Raw genomic sequence first — 16,869 nt, forward strand, 5'->3', positions numbered from 1 at the left:
GCTATGCTTTACCACGGAAAATGTTAAGTTGACCAACTTTCTTCTGTTGCCAAGAGCACACTACACCAATGCTCATTTTTTCCCCCATGAATAGTCATAAAGAAACTGTTGAAGTATGGGCTGGATCAGCAGACAGTGAGGTGGATCAAAAACTGTCTGAATGGCTAGAATCAGAGGGTAGTGGTCAGTGGTGCAATGTCTAGTCGGAAGCCAGTAACAAGTGGAGTACCACAGGGGCGGGGGGGGTGTCAATACATGGTCCCTTCCAGTTTAACATCTTCATTAACAATCTCAACAATTCAAGTAGAGCACACCCTCAGTAAATTTGTGGATGGCATGAAACTGAAGGGAGTGGCTGACTCACCAGAGGGCCACAGTGGCATCCAGAGGGACCTGGACAGGCTGGACACATGGACTGACAATCTCACGAAGTTCAACAAGAAATGCAGAGTCCTGCATCCAGGGAGGAACAACCACAGGGACCAGTACATGCTGGTGGCCACCCAGCTTGAAAGCAGCCCTGCAGAAAAGAACCTGGGGGCCCTACTGGACACCAAGCTGAATATGAGTCAGCAATGCGCCCTTGCTGCTAAGAAGGCTAATAGTGTCCTGAGTGGCATTAGGTAAAGTAACCAACAAACCAACAACCAAAAACACCAACAAGTCAGGAGGAGTGCTCCTTCCACTCTACTCAGCATCTGTGAGGATGCACCTGGAGTACTACCTATAGTTCTGGGCTACTCAGTACAAGAGGGACATGGGCATATTGGAGAATCCAACAAAGGGTGACAAAGATGAAGAGACTGAAGCACGTATGAGGAGAAGCTGAGAGAACTGGGACTGTTCAGCCTGGAGACAAGGAGGCTTGGGGGGGAGGGGGAGGTACAGGGAAACTCAATGTCCATAAATACCTGAAGGGAGGATAGAAAGAGGATGGAGACAGGCTCTTTTCAGTGGTACCTAGTGCCAGAGTCACTAGAGGCAATGGGCACAAGCTGAAGCACAAGAGGTTAGCTCTGCACATCAGGAAGCACTTGACTGTACAGGTCACCAAACAAGGACAGGTTGCCCAGAGAGGCTGGTGAGGTTCCAGGTTGTGGAGGTTCCCTCTTTGGAAATACTCAAAAGCCACCTGGGCATAGCACTGGGCAGCCTGCTCAGGGTGCCCCTGCTTGGGCAGGGGGTTGGACCAATTCAACTAGTGACATCCATATCATAAGATGACATGGACAAGATTCTCAGCAGTACTCTGCTTTTAGTCACTTCATACACAAAGATGGTAAAAACAGTTTGCCCTGCCAGCACCCTGCAACATGATATAATACAGGGAGAAAAGTATTTGTAAGGAGGATAGATAGGAAGTTTATCGGAAGAAAAAAACTCACCTGCCATTTTTTTGGATGTAGGTTGCTAAATAACCATGATCTTCCCAGTTATGAACTGTTTCTGTCATTCCCTGCTCCTGAAAAACGGGCTGTAGAGCTTTAAGAACGGCATTGCAATCAGCTGCAAGATAGAAAAAAGTCAATGAAGATTTTCCACATCAACTATTTTTTCTTTTTTAAAAAACTGAACAGTTTTTTTGCTGGCAGCCTGGAGTATTTCTTTGAGTTGTGTGAACAATAGCTTCCAAGTTTACAGTTGATCTTGTGCAAGGTCAAAAAACCCTTTTATTACGTACCTTTCAACTCCTGTGCCTCCCCACCTCCCTAACCCATTAAGTTATTTTCCAGTTGATGGAGATTCCAACAAAATTCTTTTAGATCAGTCTTTGTCTCTGAGCAGAGAGATCTACAACTGACATAATGAGTACTTTTACTATGTCTGTTATTGGTCACCAACTTTACCACAATCCAAGCCAGGCCTTATTCATGTAATTACTTCTGTTATGAAGAAAAAACATACACACCCCAAAACCAAACATAAACAACAATCCCACAAATAAACCCCAACACTGAGAAGACGCTTGGTAATTTCCTTGGCTTAAAGCACTGAAAACAAAACAGGGCAAGCTGCCCTGCCCAGACAGTGGTCATTTTCCCTTCCATCCCTTTGTCAACTGAATACTCATTTCCAAGTGGAGAGGAAAGTCAAGAGTTCTCAATACAATACACAGCTGAATCTCATCACGAAGTAGTATTAAAAGTAACTGTTGGTACACAGTAACATGGAAGCAAAGATGCTTTTGTTTCCACCTTGACATACATCAAAGCATAAAAATTCTTTCCTGGGGAAATGACCCAGAAGACTCTTAATGCGTTTTAGTGTGGGAACAGTAGGATCAATAACATGCACGAAATTCCAGAATTTACTGGATATTAAATGCCTGCTAAATTTAAGTGTTTCTGGGATCATTTCTTTGAAAATTCATTTAGCTTCCATCAGTGACTTAGAAAAGCTACAGAATGAAGGAGAACAAAGTTCATGCTGCCACTTCGACAGCACCTACTTCAGCATACACCAGCCTTCAACTTAATAACCAATTGCAGGGATTGGGTTTGTGAGCCATTCTCACCAAGGAGTGGTCAGGCCATTCTGACAGATGCCTATCCATGTCAGAAAGAGAGCAGGAGCCCAGGAAGGAAAGTCCTTTTTCCAACACCTAGGACAAAGCAGACTCCCAGATGAAGTCTTCAAGATGCTATAGAAAAGTACTCTTGCCCAGAAGTGCACAAAAATCCAACTGGAAATAACCAAAGAAATCTCCAAAAGCAAGCTGAAACTTTGTCCATGCAGATACTTCCATCAGTATGCTGACTTCAGAAGTGTCAGGTTTAGCATAAAAAATTTTAGTCCTAATAAAGATTATTTGGAAGAAAATTTTAAGCTCCATTCGAACACGCATCCCAAAAACAAGTCATAAGACTTGCCAGTTGATATGGGAATTGACTACATGAGTTAATCAACAATTCTGGTAAAGCTGCACCTACCAGAATTAGAACAAAACTAGCAAGACACTCACACCAGCAAGTGTCTGTGAAGGCCTGTGCACTATTAAGCTATAAGATGCCCCAGTGAGGCAAGTATAATCATTTTTGTTTCACATACGTACAGGACTAGGCTATTACAGTCATGCAATTTGGTAAGGATCTAGAATTACTCGCAGAAGTCACCTGGCACAGCCACTTGGATGCAGTTTATAACTAAATGCTTCCAGTCATGACGCATTGTTCCCCCCGCCCATCTATTCAAGAGCTATTCTATGGTAATCATTGTTTTATTCCCTGCTCCCAAATGCATATACCTTGAAAACCAGTAAGCACAGCCTGCAGACACAATCAGCAATAGCTTCCAAGATGTTTCTGATTTGTACAAGCTTCAAGCAACAGAAAAACATACCAAGTCATGTAAAGTTTCTCATCTAGCATAAGCAGACAACTCCAGTTAACTAAACTCAGTTTGATAACTTGAAGCCTATGTTTACCCATTCGTAAAGCCTGCAATTACCCCTGTATGTTTTAAACCAGAAGGACTGAAATTTTTAAACCAGAAAGACTGAAACGGCGGAAAAAAAGCATTTATTTTAATTTTCTCTACGCAAAGAGAAGAACAACCCAGTTCCCCAGTATCTTGGGAAGAACATTTATTAAGTGTGGAAAGGCCCTGCTTCTTACTGCTGATATTGCCTAACTTCATGTTCCAAGATATTTACCTTCCATCTTCTACATCTCATTAACTCTCCACATTGTAATTTTGTAATTTATTGTTAATTAGAATAAAAAACAAGTTCTGTTCAACAGAAGTGAATAATTTAATTGCTGCCACTCTGCAGCACCTCTTCCTCAGTCAGTAGGAAGCACTGTTGATGATTTTGACCCTCACGGACAGAACACCCACAAGGTCCACTATCAATACGAACGTTTTTCTCCCCTATGCTGCTGTAAAATCCACATTATTTGTACCAGTACTTGCACAACTCAACTTTAAACTTTCAGTTTCCAGCACTCATCAGCCCCCTTATTTTGGGGAAGACAGGAGCAGCTGCTTCAAGGCTAATATATTCACAAAACTTTTTGGCACTTTAGACATGTGGTCCCCTCTCCTTGCTTGCCATTTGCTTCCTTTCACTGCTCCTTTATTTTCTGCCTCATTTTTTGAGAAACCCATGCTCCTTTCCTTCCCTCAGTTCTTATGTCTTTACCAAAGTAATGCTGTTGGACAATAATGCTGTTTAATGTTTGTCATACCCTTCCAGACCAGTAAATCAGCGTGAAACCCACTCTGAACTGGTATGCAACTAACTCCCAAACCACTTCACTTCTGCAGCTCTTGCAAGACATTGAAGAAATAAGATAGAAAAGTAGTTCCCTGGAAGAACCAAAGTGTTCATATCACATTTAGCCTACCAGCTTCCAACAACTTCAGCAGCTGCTATTGGGTGTGCCTTGGCAGAGACCATAGGATAAGTCATCACAGATACCTTTCTGCTCCATGAAGATACCAATCCCTCAACTAGCTGCTTGCTCATCACTCTACAACAGATTTCTTTGCTAAGCAGCCAGGCAAAAGATTGACTGCACTCTTTCTATTATGCGATTAGTTTCAGGAAATTAAAATAACAATGCGTACCTTCATCGGTCTCCCTTTCGTTATACCACATACGGTTTGCCTCGGAGGGCTAATTAGTTCTCTGAAGTTGGGAGACTCCTTTGAAGGCATCAGTGGTTGCTTGAAGGCATCACGAAGACTCAGGAATCTCAAGATCTCTCACCCAAATCCACTTGCCACCACCTCACTCCAAGCTCAGATATGCTATGTCAAGTGCAAGATAAATGAAAAGGGCAATGGCGATAAAAACAGCAGAACATCTTTGAATCTGCATCAAAATGTTAATTCAAGTAGGCTGTCAGGTGGTTTTAGTTGTTTTTCCACACTTTCAGAAAGCAAACTCAAGTTACCAAGTGTGAAATATTATTTTAAGTATTTGGTATTTGCCAGAAGCAATGAAAAGGCCCAGAGTTTCAACTCCAGAGAGCAGAAACCAGAACATCGTGCAGAAGATTTGATATACATATTTCTCAAAACAGTTAGTGACCAGCCAGTTCAAGCAATGCAGTCTTGGCAACCCAGTAAACTCCAAGAAGAGATGCTTTGGGTTGCAGACATTCCTCTGGAGTTTTAGCAGCCAAAAAGCCATTAACTGATAGCCATCTGTCAATATGAGGGCAGCTCAAAGTCCACAGTTCCTGTAAGCATCCAGGCTGGCCTCATGCATAACACCAGCCAGTTTCATCCAGATTCTCCAACTCTGATCTCAGTAATCTGTTATTGGACCAGACTATCTCTAAAAATATTCTGTTTCAAGACCTCCTCATACCAAAGGATTTACAAAATCTTTAAGTTATGGGAACAGATTAGATCTCATTTGAGAACATCCACCCCATTTCCAGCTTCAAGTTTTTCTAACCCTGATTTTGAGCCCTTTCCTCTAGGAAGGAAGAATGTAACACAACCAGAAGAGTAGGATGCATTAAAGCATTTATATATGCCTTGGCACTTCTGCTGCATTTTTCCCTTGGTAGCTACACTTTTAATAGAGAAAGGTGAAGAGAAATCAAATGAAATGAAGTACTTCATTAAGAATTCATTAAGAGTTAGCACACATTCAAAATGTGTGAATATTCTGAGAGTCTAGAGCAGCCTCAACGACTGGCACCTTGTTTCTGTTCAGAGCCATGCAAATTCACCATTTCAAGTCATTGTGCTGGGCAAGTCTGAAGCTTTTTTGAAATCCAAAACTCACAAGAAACTTTAGGCTCCAATGCCTATATTTCAGAGGTTTTAGATTTTTTTTTTAAGACACTAAAACAAATGTAAAAGAAAAATTACAGTTGGAGTGCCAACCCCTCCCTTATTTCTCATCCTCAGCCTCACCCTACTAGGACTCCTCCACCCTCAGCATGAGAATATACAGCAGTACATAGTAGTTTGCAGACAACTAGTTAGCACTTAGTCACCGACCCTTACAGGGCAATTTTTTTTTTTAATGTTTTCAAGTTTTAATTAAAAGCCGTACTCCTTTCATCCTGGTTAAAAGCATCTTCCTGCACAGAAACATGAGTGCAGAGCACACTAATGCTTGAAATATGCTATCCAGAGAGATTCACACACAAACATCGCAGGCTTAGCTAAGAGCTCAGAACAAACGTTGCCTAAATTGGTCCTTTTGACTCAAAAACGAGTAAATAAACCCACCCCTCACTTGTAAGAGAAAGGGCCCCCTCCAAATAACTCCCAGAAGTTCGTTTTCATGAATCCCCAGGACAAATAAGCTAGCTTTTGCTTGATGTGTTAACAGGTACTTATGAAAAGCAACTATCTCCCACAGTACTAAGTTTTAAGACTGTTCTACACAAGTTAAAGCAACCTGCTCCCTCCCTCCTCCCCACATACACCCCATAGCTGCTAACCACCTTTTCCCCAAAGCATCCAGTTGGTTAGGGACTCAACCCAAGATGTTTTCCTTCTGTTGACGGATACCAATCTAAGAGTGCACTGCCACCAAACAGGGCACTCCCACTCCTCATTTCTACATTCCTGCCTCTCTTTCATACTAACACTGGTGTCATCTCATGCACCAGACTCAACATATGTTAAGAGATAATGCTGCTATAAGAAGGAGGGACAGGGAAAAGTGAGTAAGTACATTTCACAGAAGGTCTGACTTTTCTACCAAAACAACAAAACAGCATCCCACTGGGGCACAGTCAGGACATCCACTACCACCAAATGGCAGAGGTTGGAAGGAAGGTACCGCAGAGGATCATCTCGCCCAGGCCCCTGCTCAGAGCAGGGTCTGTGGCAGAAGGTTGCTCAGGGCCACACCAGTCATGTTTGGGCTGTCTCCACAGACTGAGACTCCGCTGCCTCCATGGGAAACCTGTTCCAGTGTTCAACCAACCTCACAGTAATTTAAAAAAAAGTCACATTCAGCAAGAATTCAGTCAGAAGCAACAGTAGAGTGATCATGAACATCCGTTCATTGACTTCTGCAAGCAGTGCAAAGTGCATGTGTATATAGGAACAGAAGCATCATTGCCAGAGATGCAGCCTGTTGACCTTCTGTTATTCAAATGTCAGAAACACCTCCTCTCACTCTCCCTTTTGAAACCTTGCAAGAAGTGGTTTGACTTTTTCCTTTGTTTTCCAACTCCTTCACTAAAGGGGAGCAAGATTTTTTTTTCTAATCTCCTTTAAGGTGATACTCAAAGAAATCTTTAAGATTTCAGCAACAACAGGTCTATGAGCTCCAGCCACTTCGGTAACAGGAAAGCTACACTAGAAAAATTACTCCTTCACTCTCCCCTCTATTCAAAGCTTTTTGTATTAGGGTAACCCAAAATTTAATCAACTATACATATAAAACTAAAAGTGACCTTGTGTATTAAATATCCCAGTGGGGTTTTTTGTGAATATGGAGTTCCTGAAGGCTTCTGTAGCCTCAGTCTCAAAAATATGTTTGGACATCACTAAGGCTTAAGCCTGAAGTCTGTGCTTTACAGGTGCATAAAATCTCAGTTATTGGATGCCAATGTTAGTGGGCTGGATTAAAATTAATCCAGTATTAATTGGATGACCTATTACCAAACTGCAGAATAATGGTAACATCATATCTCAAAGTAACACTAGTAAGCACATATCTTGCAAAATGGACCTTACAATCACTATCTTGGCACTTATGTTTAACACTTTCACAATTGTTTATCTTAATCATTTGAAATTCAACACTGAGAATGGCACAGTGGCTCCACAATCAAGGAGAAGTGAAAAGGTAGAATGCTTTCAGTGGTAGCATTTGAGAGTCAATGTTTAATTTCCACTGAGTTTTTTTTAAAAAGGCAAAATTTTTTTGAAAAGTAGTAAAATTCTGCTGGAAGGACCGATTTAGAAGGACAGGAATTATTTCAGTACATTCAGTCACAAAACACCATGACAGAGTTTAATTAGTGAGAACAGAACAGAAGATTTATTGGACTATATATCACAGCACTCCCACCCTTTATCTCAAACTCCCGTGAAATTTCAAACACATCATTTAAATGAAGAAGTAAGGAACGCTAACAAGGTTGCACTGTTTATTCCTCATCACGCAAGATCTGTTACAAATGCTTTCCTAGGAACAGTAATCCTTCCATCAAGGAGATTTTCTTACTATAACAGGACCTCTGCTGCATAGCAAACCTGCACCAGCAGCAGAGCACCATTAAAATAAAAAAGGATTCTAATATGTAATTATTTTTTGTCACTCCAAGTGAATATCACATTTCGGGTATCAATGGTCGTTCTATATCTATTTTATGACTTGGTGTTAAGAACTATGCTGTTTAGTGCTTTTAGAATACACCAGAAGCACACAATCTAGGTAGCAGATACACCACTATCCTACAGAGATTTTTTTTACATATTCTCACTGGAGAGAACGCCAAAGTAAAGGGGCAGAATGAAAAGACCAAGAAACATTAAAGAACATACTCGTTGCATGAAATATACTTTTCTGCTTTACTCCCTCCCTCCCCCTTCTTACCAGGGCAGCAAGCCTTCAGGTGAGCCAAACTGCAAAGTCAAGCGTCAAAATAAAGTTAACTTCTCATAGGTACAGGCATCTTTATTAAAAAGCAGACAGAATTGCCTGTACAGTGCATGCCATTTTTCTATTAAGACAAACTCTGCATGTAATAATTTGTTGCAATTTTAGAACTGAATACAAGCATAACTTAATCTCAATTAAATTAACCCAAAGGTTCAGAAGTCCAAATACACTACAGAGTTGGTGATCTCAGAGCATTCAAGTCCATGTTATAGCATCTTAATATTGATAAAACAAATCTATGTGACCTTTCAGCCTGTAGCTGGGTTTAACATACTTTTTCTTTAGTTTCTTTACCAGCTGCTCCATAAGCGGCTGTTTGCACACAGCAACTTGGAAGTGACCTACCTGGCCGTAAACGAATGTGACTTGAGACAGCCAAAGACCACAACTTAACTAGAAGCTCTTGCTAGTGCCACACTAAAATGCTATGAAAGGAAAGAAAAAAGGGGGGAGGAGGGAGTTCCACAGAAGAACTACTTGTGTGGTGTGTAAGAATCCAATCACAGCAATGAAAGTATGCTTTAACATAAAGATAGCCAATAAACCAATACAAGCATCATGTTTGTTTTCTTACTTAAATAAAGCAAGCACCTAGCACACATGAAGTTATTAGCTGTACTACCAAGCCTTTTCAAGCAGACTTAGTTGCTGCAGAAAGAACAAGAAAACACTACCAATTTAGAGCTTACTCACTTGAAAACTAACTTTAGGTGTAGACATTGAAGTGCTTATTAATGTATTTTTATAATCATGTGCCACATACCGATTTCCCCACCACCCAGTCAGACCAAAGGGGCACTTCCCAATTAATACATTCTTGACTTTTCAGAGAAGATCAGACCCTCACTGCAGGCCATTTTGCTTTTTAAGATCACGCAGTGGTAGAGTAGGATGAATCCTATTGACCAGCTGAGGATGTAAGTATCTTGCGGGTTGTTACAAATGCAGCCACACACTTCAGCAGACATTAAATCTTGCAGACTGACTCAAAGAAGGCTTAAAACAGGTCACTTAAGCAAAGCAGCTCAGCCTCGTTAAAAACATTTACTAACTTTATTTTGCTGGTCTCCACAGTTTTGTCCCCCAGAACCTCTATGCACTTGCTCACCTGATGAATGCCAGGTAGAGCTTAGAAGCAGCTTAGAAGAACACCAGGTACATGCAGCCTCCACATGCCACAATCCTGTGGAGATCTCTAGGAGCAAGTATCTACCCTCCACAACAGTCCCCTTAAAAGTGTTTATCAGTGCAAAACAATAAGCAATCAAACAAAACAGATGCTGGTCTGCAGGAAAGCTCAATCTTCACAGTCGCCATTGGTAGAATACCAAAGAAAGGAAAAGAAACCTTTCACTGTAACAATGGCTGCCTAGAACAGAGCCAGGAAAGTCAAGGTTAACACACTCGCAGCATGTCTGAAACCAAAACTACTTGAGGGAAAGAATGAAGACAACCACCACCTTCCAGAACCTACCTTGATTATATTTGCATAAGCATTTGATTATCATCTCTGACATAACTGAGGAAAGAGTTACTCAGCAAGTCAAGCATTACAAACAAGTTTTCCTGGCTTACTCACTGCCTGTAGATTCATCAATATCCAAGAGCTCACTTCTGATGGCTCCCACACCACAATGCACTGATGAATTTTAAAGAGAACACACCACAGAGAACGTATCGATGGCTTTTGCCTCATTTGATTTTGGCAAAGCTTCTAGAAGCCCTTGTTGCTGTTAGGAGCATTTGAGGGAACACTTCCAGCCAGCTATATTAGAGGAACATCTTTCAGTTCAGCAGGGTGAGTCCTACAGGAACATTCCACTAGGGAAAAAAGTTTAAGACACCAAATTCTGGCAACCTGGACAACTCCAAAGCAAAAGCTATTTGGGAGCAGCCACCACAGAGGAAAAAAAAGGGAGGATAAAAGCAGCAAAGAACTGCTGGGTCACTCTACCTTCTGCAGGTACACAGTGATCACATGCAGATTTAACAAATGCTAAAAACAGTCTCTTCAATTCACTCTGACATTGACAAATGACTTTCTGGATTTTTCAGAAAAATGCATATTTTAGAAGTGGTTTTGCTATTCCTGGGATCTAATTACATCTAACTGATAGTTAGATTTTTAATTACTAATCTTCTGGAACAACACCGAACAGTTCATCCAAAACCCTGTAGTCCTGTGGTAGCTCTAGAAGAAACATTTACAGGCCTTACGAGCAACATCTGACATTCTGAAAAGTCACACTGCTCTGTTTAGTATCCCCTACACTGTTATTTCACCCTGTAATGGTATTAGAGGTTTTTCCACTTTGTATAAATTCACTATTTTTCAATACAGATGAAGCCTTTGCACACCAACAGACCTGAAATATACAAAACTCATTACATGAAATATTTGTCACACTGCTCTGGACAACACATTGGAAGCATCTTTCATCTTTTAAATGTTTAAGACTCTCAACCCAGCCTCTCCCAAGGCTTGCTACTTGGTCAAGTTTAATTTTGCATGGGAAGGCTGCATTTCATTAAACCTCTTGTAATGCTGTATCCCAACAGATCATCAGTGCTGAGCAGTACCTGAAGACAGAAGCCAAAGGCATTTGCAAACCAACATTCTCACACATTACATCTGACACACCACCTTTGCACACAGCATATTTACGTGCTCAGAAAGCTTCCTTCATCTGACACATGGCTTGAGCCTTAACATCAACAAATGTGGTTTTAACACCTCCACTCCACTAGCTTCATTTGTCTCTCCCAGTCATGTGTAAACTCAAGTCCACCAACTGGTAATATAAAGACTGTTCACATTTTAAACAATATTATCACCTGTTGAAACACTTTCAAGCCTGAAAGAATGTTTTGTAGAGTTACTTGAAACATCTTATAAACTGGACTTTTTCAGAACAAAATGACTAATTTTTTTTTTTATATATTTAAGGATGTCAAACATTGCAGTACATAAGGCAGTATTATTCAAACAGCTGTAAAAAAAATGGATGTGAGGACTGTTGAATCTTTACACCCCCTAGACCATATATATTCAGGCTTCACCTGATGGCATTTCTTTATGCATAAAAAATGGGCTGGAAATCTAAGATGTAGCATTACCAGCAGAGTTAATAGCACCTTCTTACACTGTAATGAATGCTTCAGCCAGTACAGTTTCATGTATTTTAACTAATTTGCAAAGCAGTTAGTGCCTCTGCTTTAAAAAAGTGCCTCAAAAATAAAACACACACACAACGCACCCTTTTTGTAAATGAAGCTCATCTTCGGTAAGTACAATTACAGAGCAAAACACTAATCAAAGAAAAAAATTTGCAAGTCAAATACAATATCCATGGTGCCAGTTCAGGTATGTACAAGAAAGCTGTTAGTAAATTATTCACCTCTTAATATATCACCCACATCTAAAATGTTAGTGGATGTGAAGTGCTGCAGCTATTAGCTTTTTTTATTATTATTTAAATGCATTCCTGCTGATGACAGGCTTAACACTTCTTCCACATACACATACACAAAATTAAGCAATTGATCCCATGGACAGAAACAAAGCTACAGGCAGAAGACCTAAAAAGGAGGCTCAGCCTGCAGGTAATACCCTCTTCTTTCCATCTCCATAAAAAACACTAACTTGAAGAAAAAACAGAACACATACACGCACATGTCCACTTATCCCTTTTCTTAGAAACCCAAGTGTTGCCCTACCTGCAGTACAGCCCTGTAACTCCCCGTGTGAGCAAATCCACAGAACAGTTTCACTAGTTTCTTTCATTAACTGCATCAACTCCAGCAATCTCTGCTTTCCCCCCAAACAGCTCACTCATCTACGCCCTGCCCTCAGTCTTGCCAGCACATCTGTTCATGCAGCTGCACAATGAACTGTATAATCCCCTGTGCCCCAAGCAATAATCCCAAGCGCTAAAATGTAAAACTTAAGAGCTTCTTGGAAAACTAACTTAAGTTTTCAAAGCAACTTCCCAATGCAAGTAACAAAGAACAAGTCTGAATGGAGTCTCCATATATCTTTCCCTCTCATTAAAAGATCTTGAAAAACATTAAGGATTTCTATATTCAACAGCACAGAAAACTAAGCTCCTATGACACCTTCATGCATGGATGAAAACACTCCCATGTATGAGCAGATTTACATTATGTAGTAATCTAAACTCAATTCTGTTAAGGTATAAGACCTCAAGCATTACATACTTTCATAATGAAGCCGTTAAACTAAGTAACTCAAGTCCCAAATTCCTCATTTCTGATGAACTAACCAATTAATAAGAATGTCATTAGCCCAGAAGTAAAAGGCACAACTAAAGCCTTCTCTGCCCCAATTAAGGAAGGTGAATGAACAGTGTCCTTTTTCATAAAGGAGAGGTTTGTTAAAACAGTCTTTGTGCATTTCAGGATAAGGAACACTATGCTGTCTGCCTGCTGAAGCTGTCTGGTTATCTGCTCAGGCAGCCACAGATAAACAAAATACTTCTGCCCAACAGATCAAGCCCCACAGTTCCTACTTTAATGAGCTTGAGGAGCTGACCATAAAGTCAGGTTGCATTAGCCAGCTGACAAGGATTCAGTCCTACTTATACCTAACACTTCTTTTTTTTGAAATGAAGATGCATCATTAGATGAGGTGTAATTATGAAGACATAATCATGAAGACAGTCAAAATAGCCTTTTTTATTCTGATTTGTAGATTTTGTAGTACATTACTAAATCTAGCAGTTTTCTTTTAACTTTCAGGAGATTGAGGTACATGTTTTCATTCAAGCAACCCCATTCCCAAAGCAGTGTTTTTCCTCACCCTTCCCACCACCCCCGATCTGAAACCAACACAAAAGGAAATCCCACTTTCTCCTTTTTTACTTCTACAACCATGCTTCCATTACTGGCAGCACTCAATACGTCCAACTACCAACCTCACATAAGGGAGGTCAGCAAATATTAAAAAAAGCCTAATATTCCAATTATTCATTCTCAAGATACTTGTTGGGTACACACTTTTATTCTGAAGAATGAACTGAACATGGACCATAGTCCCATATCCTGAACAAACTGAACTGCCTAAAGACAACAGGGCTGCCGTTGAAGGTTTTTGGCACATGACAAGCAAATAAGCCCATAGGGATCACCCATCGGAATACACACCATTCTACAGCATAAGCAGTCGCTAGCTAATAGCTGCACAAGTATTAACATGTGATAAAATCCCACCTGAGATCCAAACTCTGCCTGAGGTCCTACAGAGCTGCATCCCCTCCAAATCCTTTCACTGATACGCAACTACAGCTTCCCTCAGGACCCTCAAAAGATTGAGGATTAAAACAAGTTACACGCAAGAGGATTAATAAGGAGAGATTCCTATAAAGTGTTAACAACTCAGAAAGACTATCCCACACTTTACAGTCATGTTCAATCCTGATACTAGACAATACCAGCAGTCCTTCTTCCTTTCAGGAATAGGAAAATACTGGATAGATACTATATTGGGTGTTAAACAAACACTCAAGCATTATATTCAAATGACTTCAACTATCATACATAACCACCCTTGTATATAACCTGGCACAGGTTGCCCAGAGAAGCTGTGGATGCCCCATCCCTGGAAGTGTTCAAGGCCAGGCTGGATAGGGCTTTGGGCAACCTGGTCTGGTGGGTGGCATCCCTGCCCATGCCAGGCAGGCTGGTACTGGGTGATCTTTGAGGTCCCTTCCAACCCAAACCCTTCAATCATATGCAGGTTCTTACTTGAAGACACCATGACCATGTATACTTACTGCAAGATGCATTATAATGGAATATGAATGAACTATTGAAAAATACTTGCTCTCAGAGGGTAAAGTCTTGCTTTTCTACAAGCTAGGAGTCAACAGCTGTATTAGAACCTACCAAAAGTAGCTCATCAAGAACTGAGGGCAGATAATGTTTCAAGGAACAAAGAGTGTGCATCAACCAAGAAGTTAGCAGTTAATGCATTTTCTAGAATACAAGGATGCTACAGCTTCAGCTGAGATGTAGTGGTAGTATTACCCTCACAAGATAATAGAAGGTTCAAAACCATGCATCTGATTATAAGAAGTCATTTCAGAACATTCAGAAGTTTTACTAAGTAAGTTAGAAAAAAATAGTTGACGTTCCATGATTTTGCATTAGAATTTAAGTCCTTTAACACAAGTCTACATTCACCAATCTTTCTCTACAGACAACTCTTTACGGCTTGGCCACAAGCATTAGACAAAAGGAAAATGCCACACAAAACGTACACTACAGCGAACTTCAGAGCTGTCATGGGCTCTGAAAAGTTCTTTGCCTCTCACTACAAATGTCTATTGTGCTGAAACAAACACAAGGAGAAAAAGCTTCTTCCCTCCTTTGGTCTGCACAGCAACACTTCTGCATCCATCCTAATTGGTGAAAGATGCAAGCACTGTCTTCAAAAGAAAACGGAAATGGAGTGAGAAGTGTTTAAGATCATTATCACGGTCTCTATTTAATTAATGGTATAGTTTTAAATATCATAGAGCAGTTAATACAACTCTGGTTTGTTTTCAGTACACCTAGTCCTACACCTTCCTCTGACATTTCTGACTCCTCTACAGATGCCAGCACTGCAATGCATGAGAGCTCTGTGCACCAAGCAGGCAAACAGATCACTGCATTGGGGCTGGGGAGGAACAGGAGGTTCCACAAAACTGGATTTTAGACTGGCTTAGCTTCTTGGTTCTAATCATACTGTTGGACGTGGTGCTTAGGGACACGGCTTAGTGGGTGACATTGGTGGTAGGGGGATGGTTGGACCAGATGATTCTGAAGGTCTTTTCTGACCTGAATGATTCTATGATTCTAAGGAAAATGGCAGGACAACGCACGGCGTGCTTGGTGTCTGCTTACCATGAGTGACTAAGCTGCACTGTAAGACCTCACCATAAAACCACCTAGAAGACTTTCACCTCGAAGCATATTTGCATATTCTAAAGCAAACTGCTTTGAGAACAACTCCATTTACATCCTCCCCCCTCTCTGCTCTCAGTGTCTCCCTGAGGCTCCAACACAGCAACCTCACGAAGGCCACAGCGCGCAACAAAGCCCTGGGGACAGAGAAACCCCTCTCCCCATTCAACCTATCGACAGATTTTCTTTGTAGATGCGGAGAACTGCCTTCACTCCTACCTCCCTGCAAAAACAAACAAAAAACACACAATAAATGGAAGTGTTGTGTGGGGGGCGACCAGGCATCAAGTGGCCGGAGGGGGGGGGTGTCTCACCGCCACCCCTGCCCGCGCTCGGCCCCCAGCAGGGCTCCCCCCGACCGAGGGGGCCTTTTCACCCATTTTGCCTGCCGAGAAACGTGGTGGCTTCCTCCTGGTTCTCGGCTCCACCGTGCCCCCTACAGCCAGCCAGCCGCGGAGCGACGCTGCCTTTCGTTTCCAACGACTCCCCTCATGCCTCTGCTGTGGGGTTAAGGACGAACCCCCCCCGCCCCCCCCCCCCCATGCCTTTCACCCACCCTTTCCCACCCTCACGGGGCTCCACCGCCACCCTAAGGCCTCCATCTCCACCACAAGCGACACCCCCGCGGCCGGGGGCCCTGCCCGAGGCGGGAGGCGGCGGCGGGCCCGGCGGAGGCCTCGGCGGGGCCGCACCGCGCAGGCAGCCCGGGGGCGGTGATGGCGGCGGCGGGCGGGCGAGAAACGAGGGCACCTGCGCAGCGGAGGACGGAGCGGGGCTGCCGCAGCCGGGCCCAGCAGGAGAGCGAGCACCGCCGCTCCCACCGGGGCGACCCCCTCGGGGATGGGGAGAAAGGTGTGCGGGAAGGGTCCCCTCAGAGCCCGCGCGGGTACCTGTGGCGCCGAGCATGAAGTCCAGGGTGCTGTGCCGCGCTGCTGCTGCCATAGTGAGGTAGAGCCCTGTGCCATGCCTGGAGGAGGAGGCAGCGGCGCGGCGACCGCGGCGGGGCAGCCTATATGGGCGCGGGGGCTGCGGCGGCGCCGCGGGGGTGGGCGCGCACCGGGCGGGGCTCGGGAGGCCGGGGCGGGGCGGGACGAGATGGCGGCGCCGCGGCCGTTAGCGGGAGGGAGGGGACGGGACGGGACGGGGCGGGAGGGGAGGGGAGGCGGCTCTTGGCCGAGATGGCGGCCGCGGCTGGGCCCCGCGATGGGAGATGGCGGCGGCTTGTCGGGAGCCGCGGTGGCTCCCCGAGCCGGAGGCCGCGGCCCCTCAGCGGTGCCGGTGCCGGTGCCCGCCCCTCTGAGGCTCCCACTGTG

General features: G+C 43.0%; 1 protein-coding gene across 2 annotated transcripts in view; it reads right to left on the reverse strand.

The window, feature by feature from the left end:
- Nucleotides 1–16,629, reverse strand: part of SMS (spermine synthase) — a 45,822-nt gene extending 29,193 nt beyond the window's left edge. Inside the window, exons 1-2 of one of the 2 annotated variants that reach the window (XM_040531945.1) lie at nucleotides 16,447–16,629; nucleotides 1,386–1,506 (exon numbers count right to left, since the gene is read on the reverse strand). In XM_040531945.1, the coding sequence (XP_040387879.1) occupies nucleotides 1,386–1,506; nucleotides 16,447–16,498 (173 nt within the window). In that variant the 5' untranslated portion in view covers nucleotides 16,499–16,629. Of the gene's footprint in view, nucleotides 1–1,385; nucleotides 1,507–4,569; nucleotides 4,698–16,446 lie in introns of those variants that run through there. The other variant, XM_040531955.1, reaches the window with a different exon arrangement.
- Nucleotides 16,630–16,869: the final 240 nt, after the last annotated feature.

The sequence above is a fragment of the Cygnus olor genome, chromosome 1, assembly GCF_009769625.2.
Source record: "Cygnus olor isolate bCygOlo1 chromosome 1, bCygOlo1.pri.v2, whole genome shotgun sequence".
NCBI lineage: Eukaryota > Metazoa > Chordata > Aves > Anseriformes > Anatidae > Cygnus > Cygnus olor.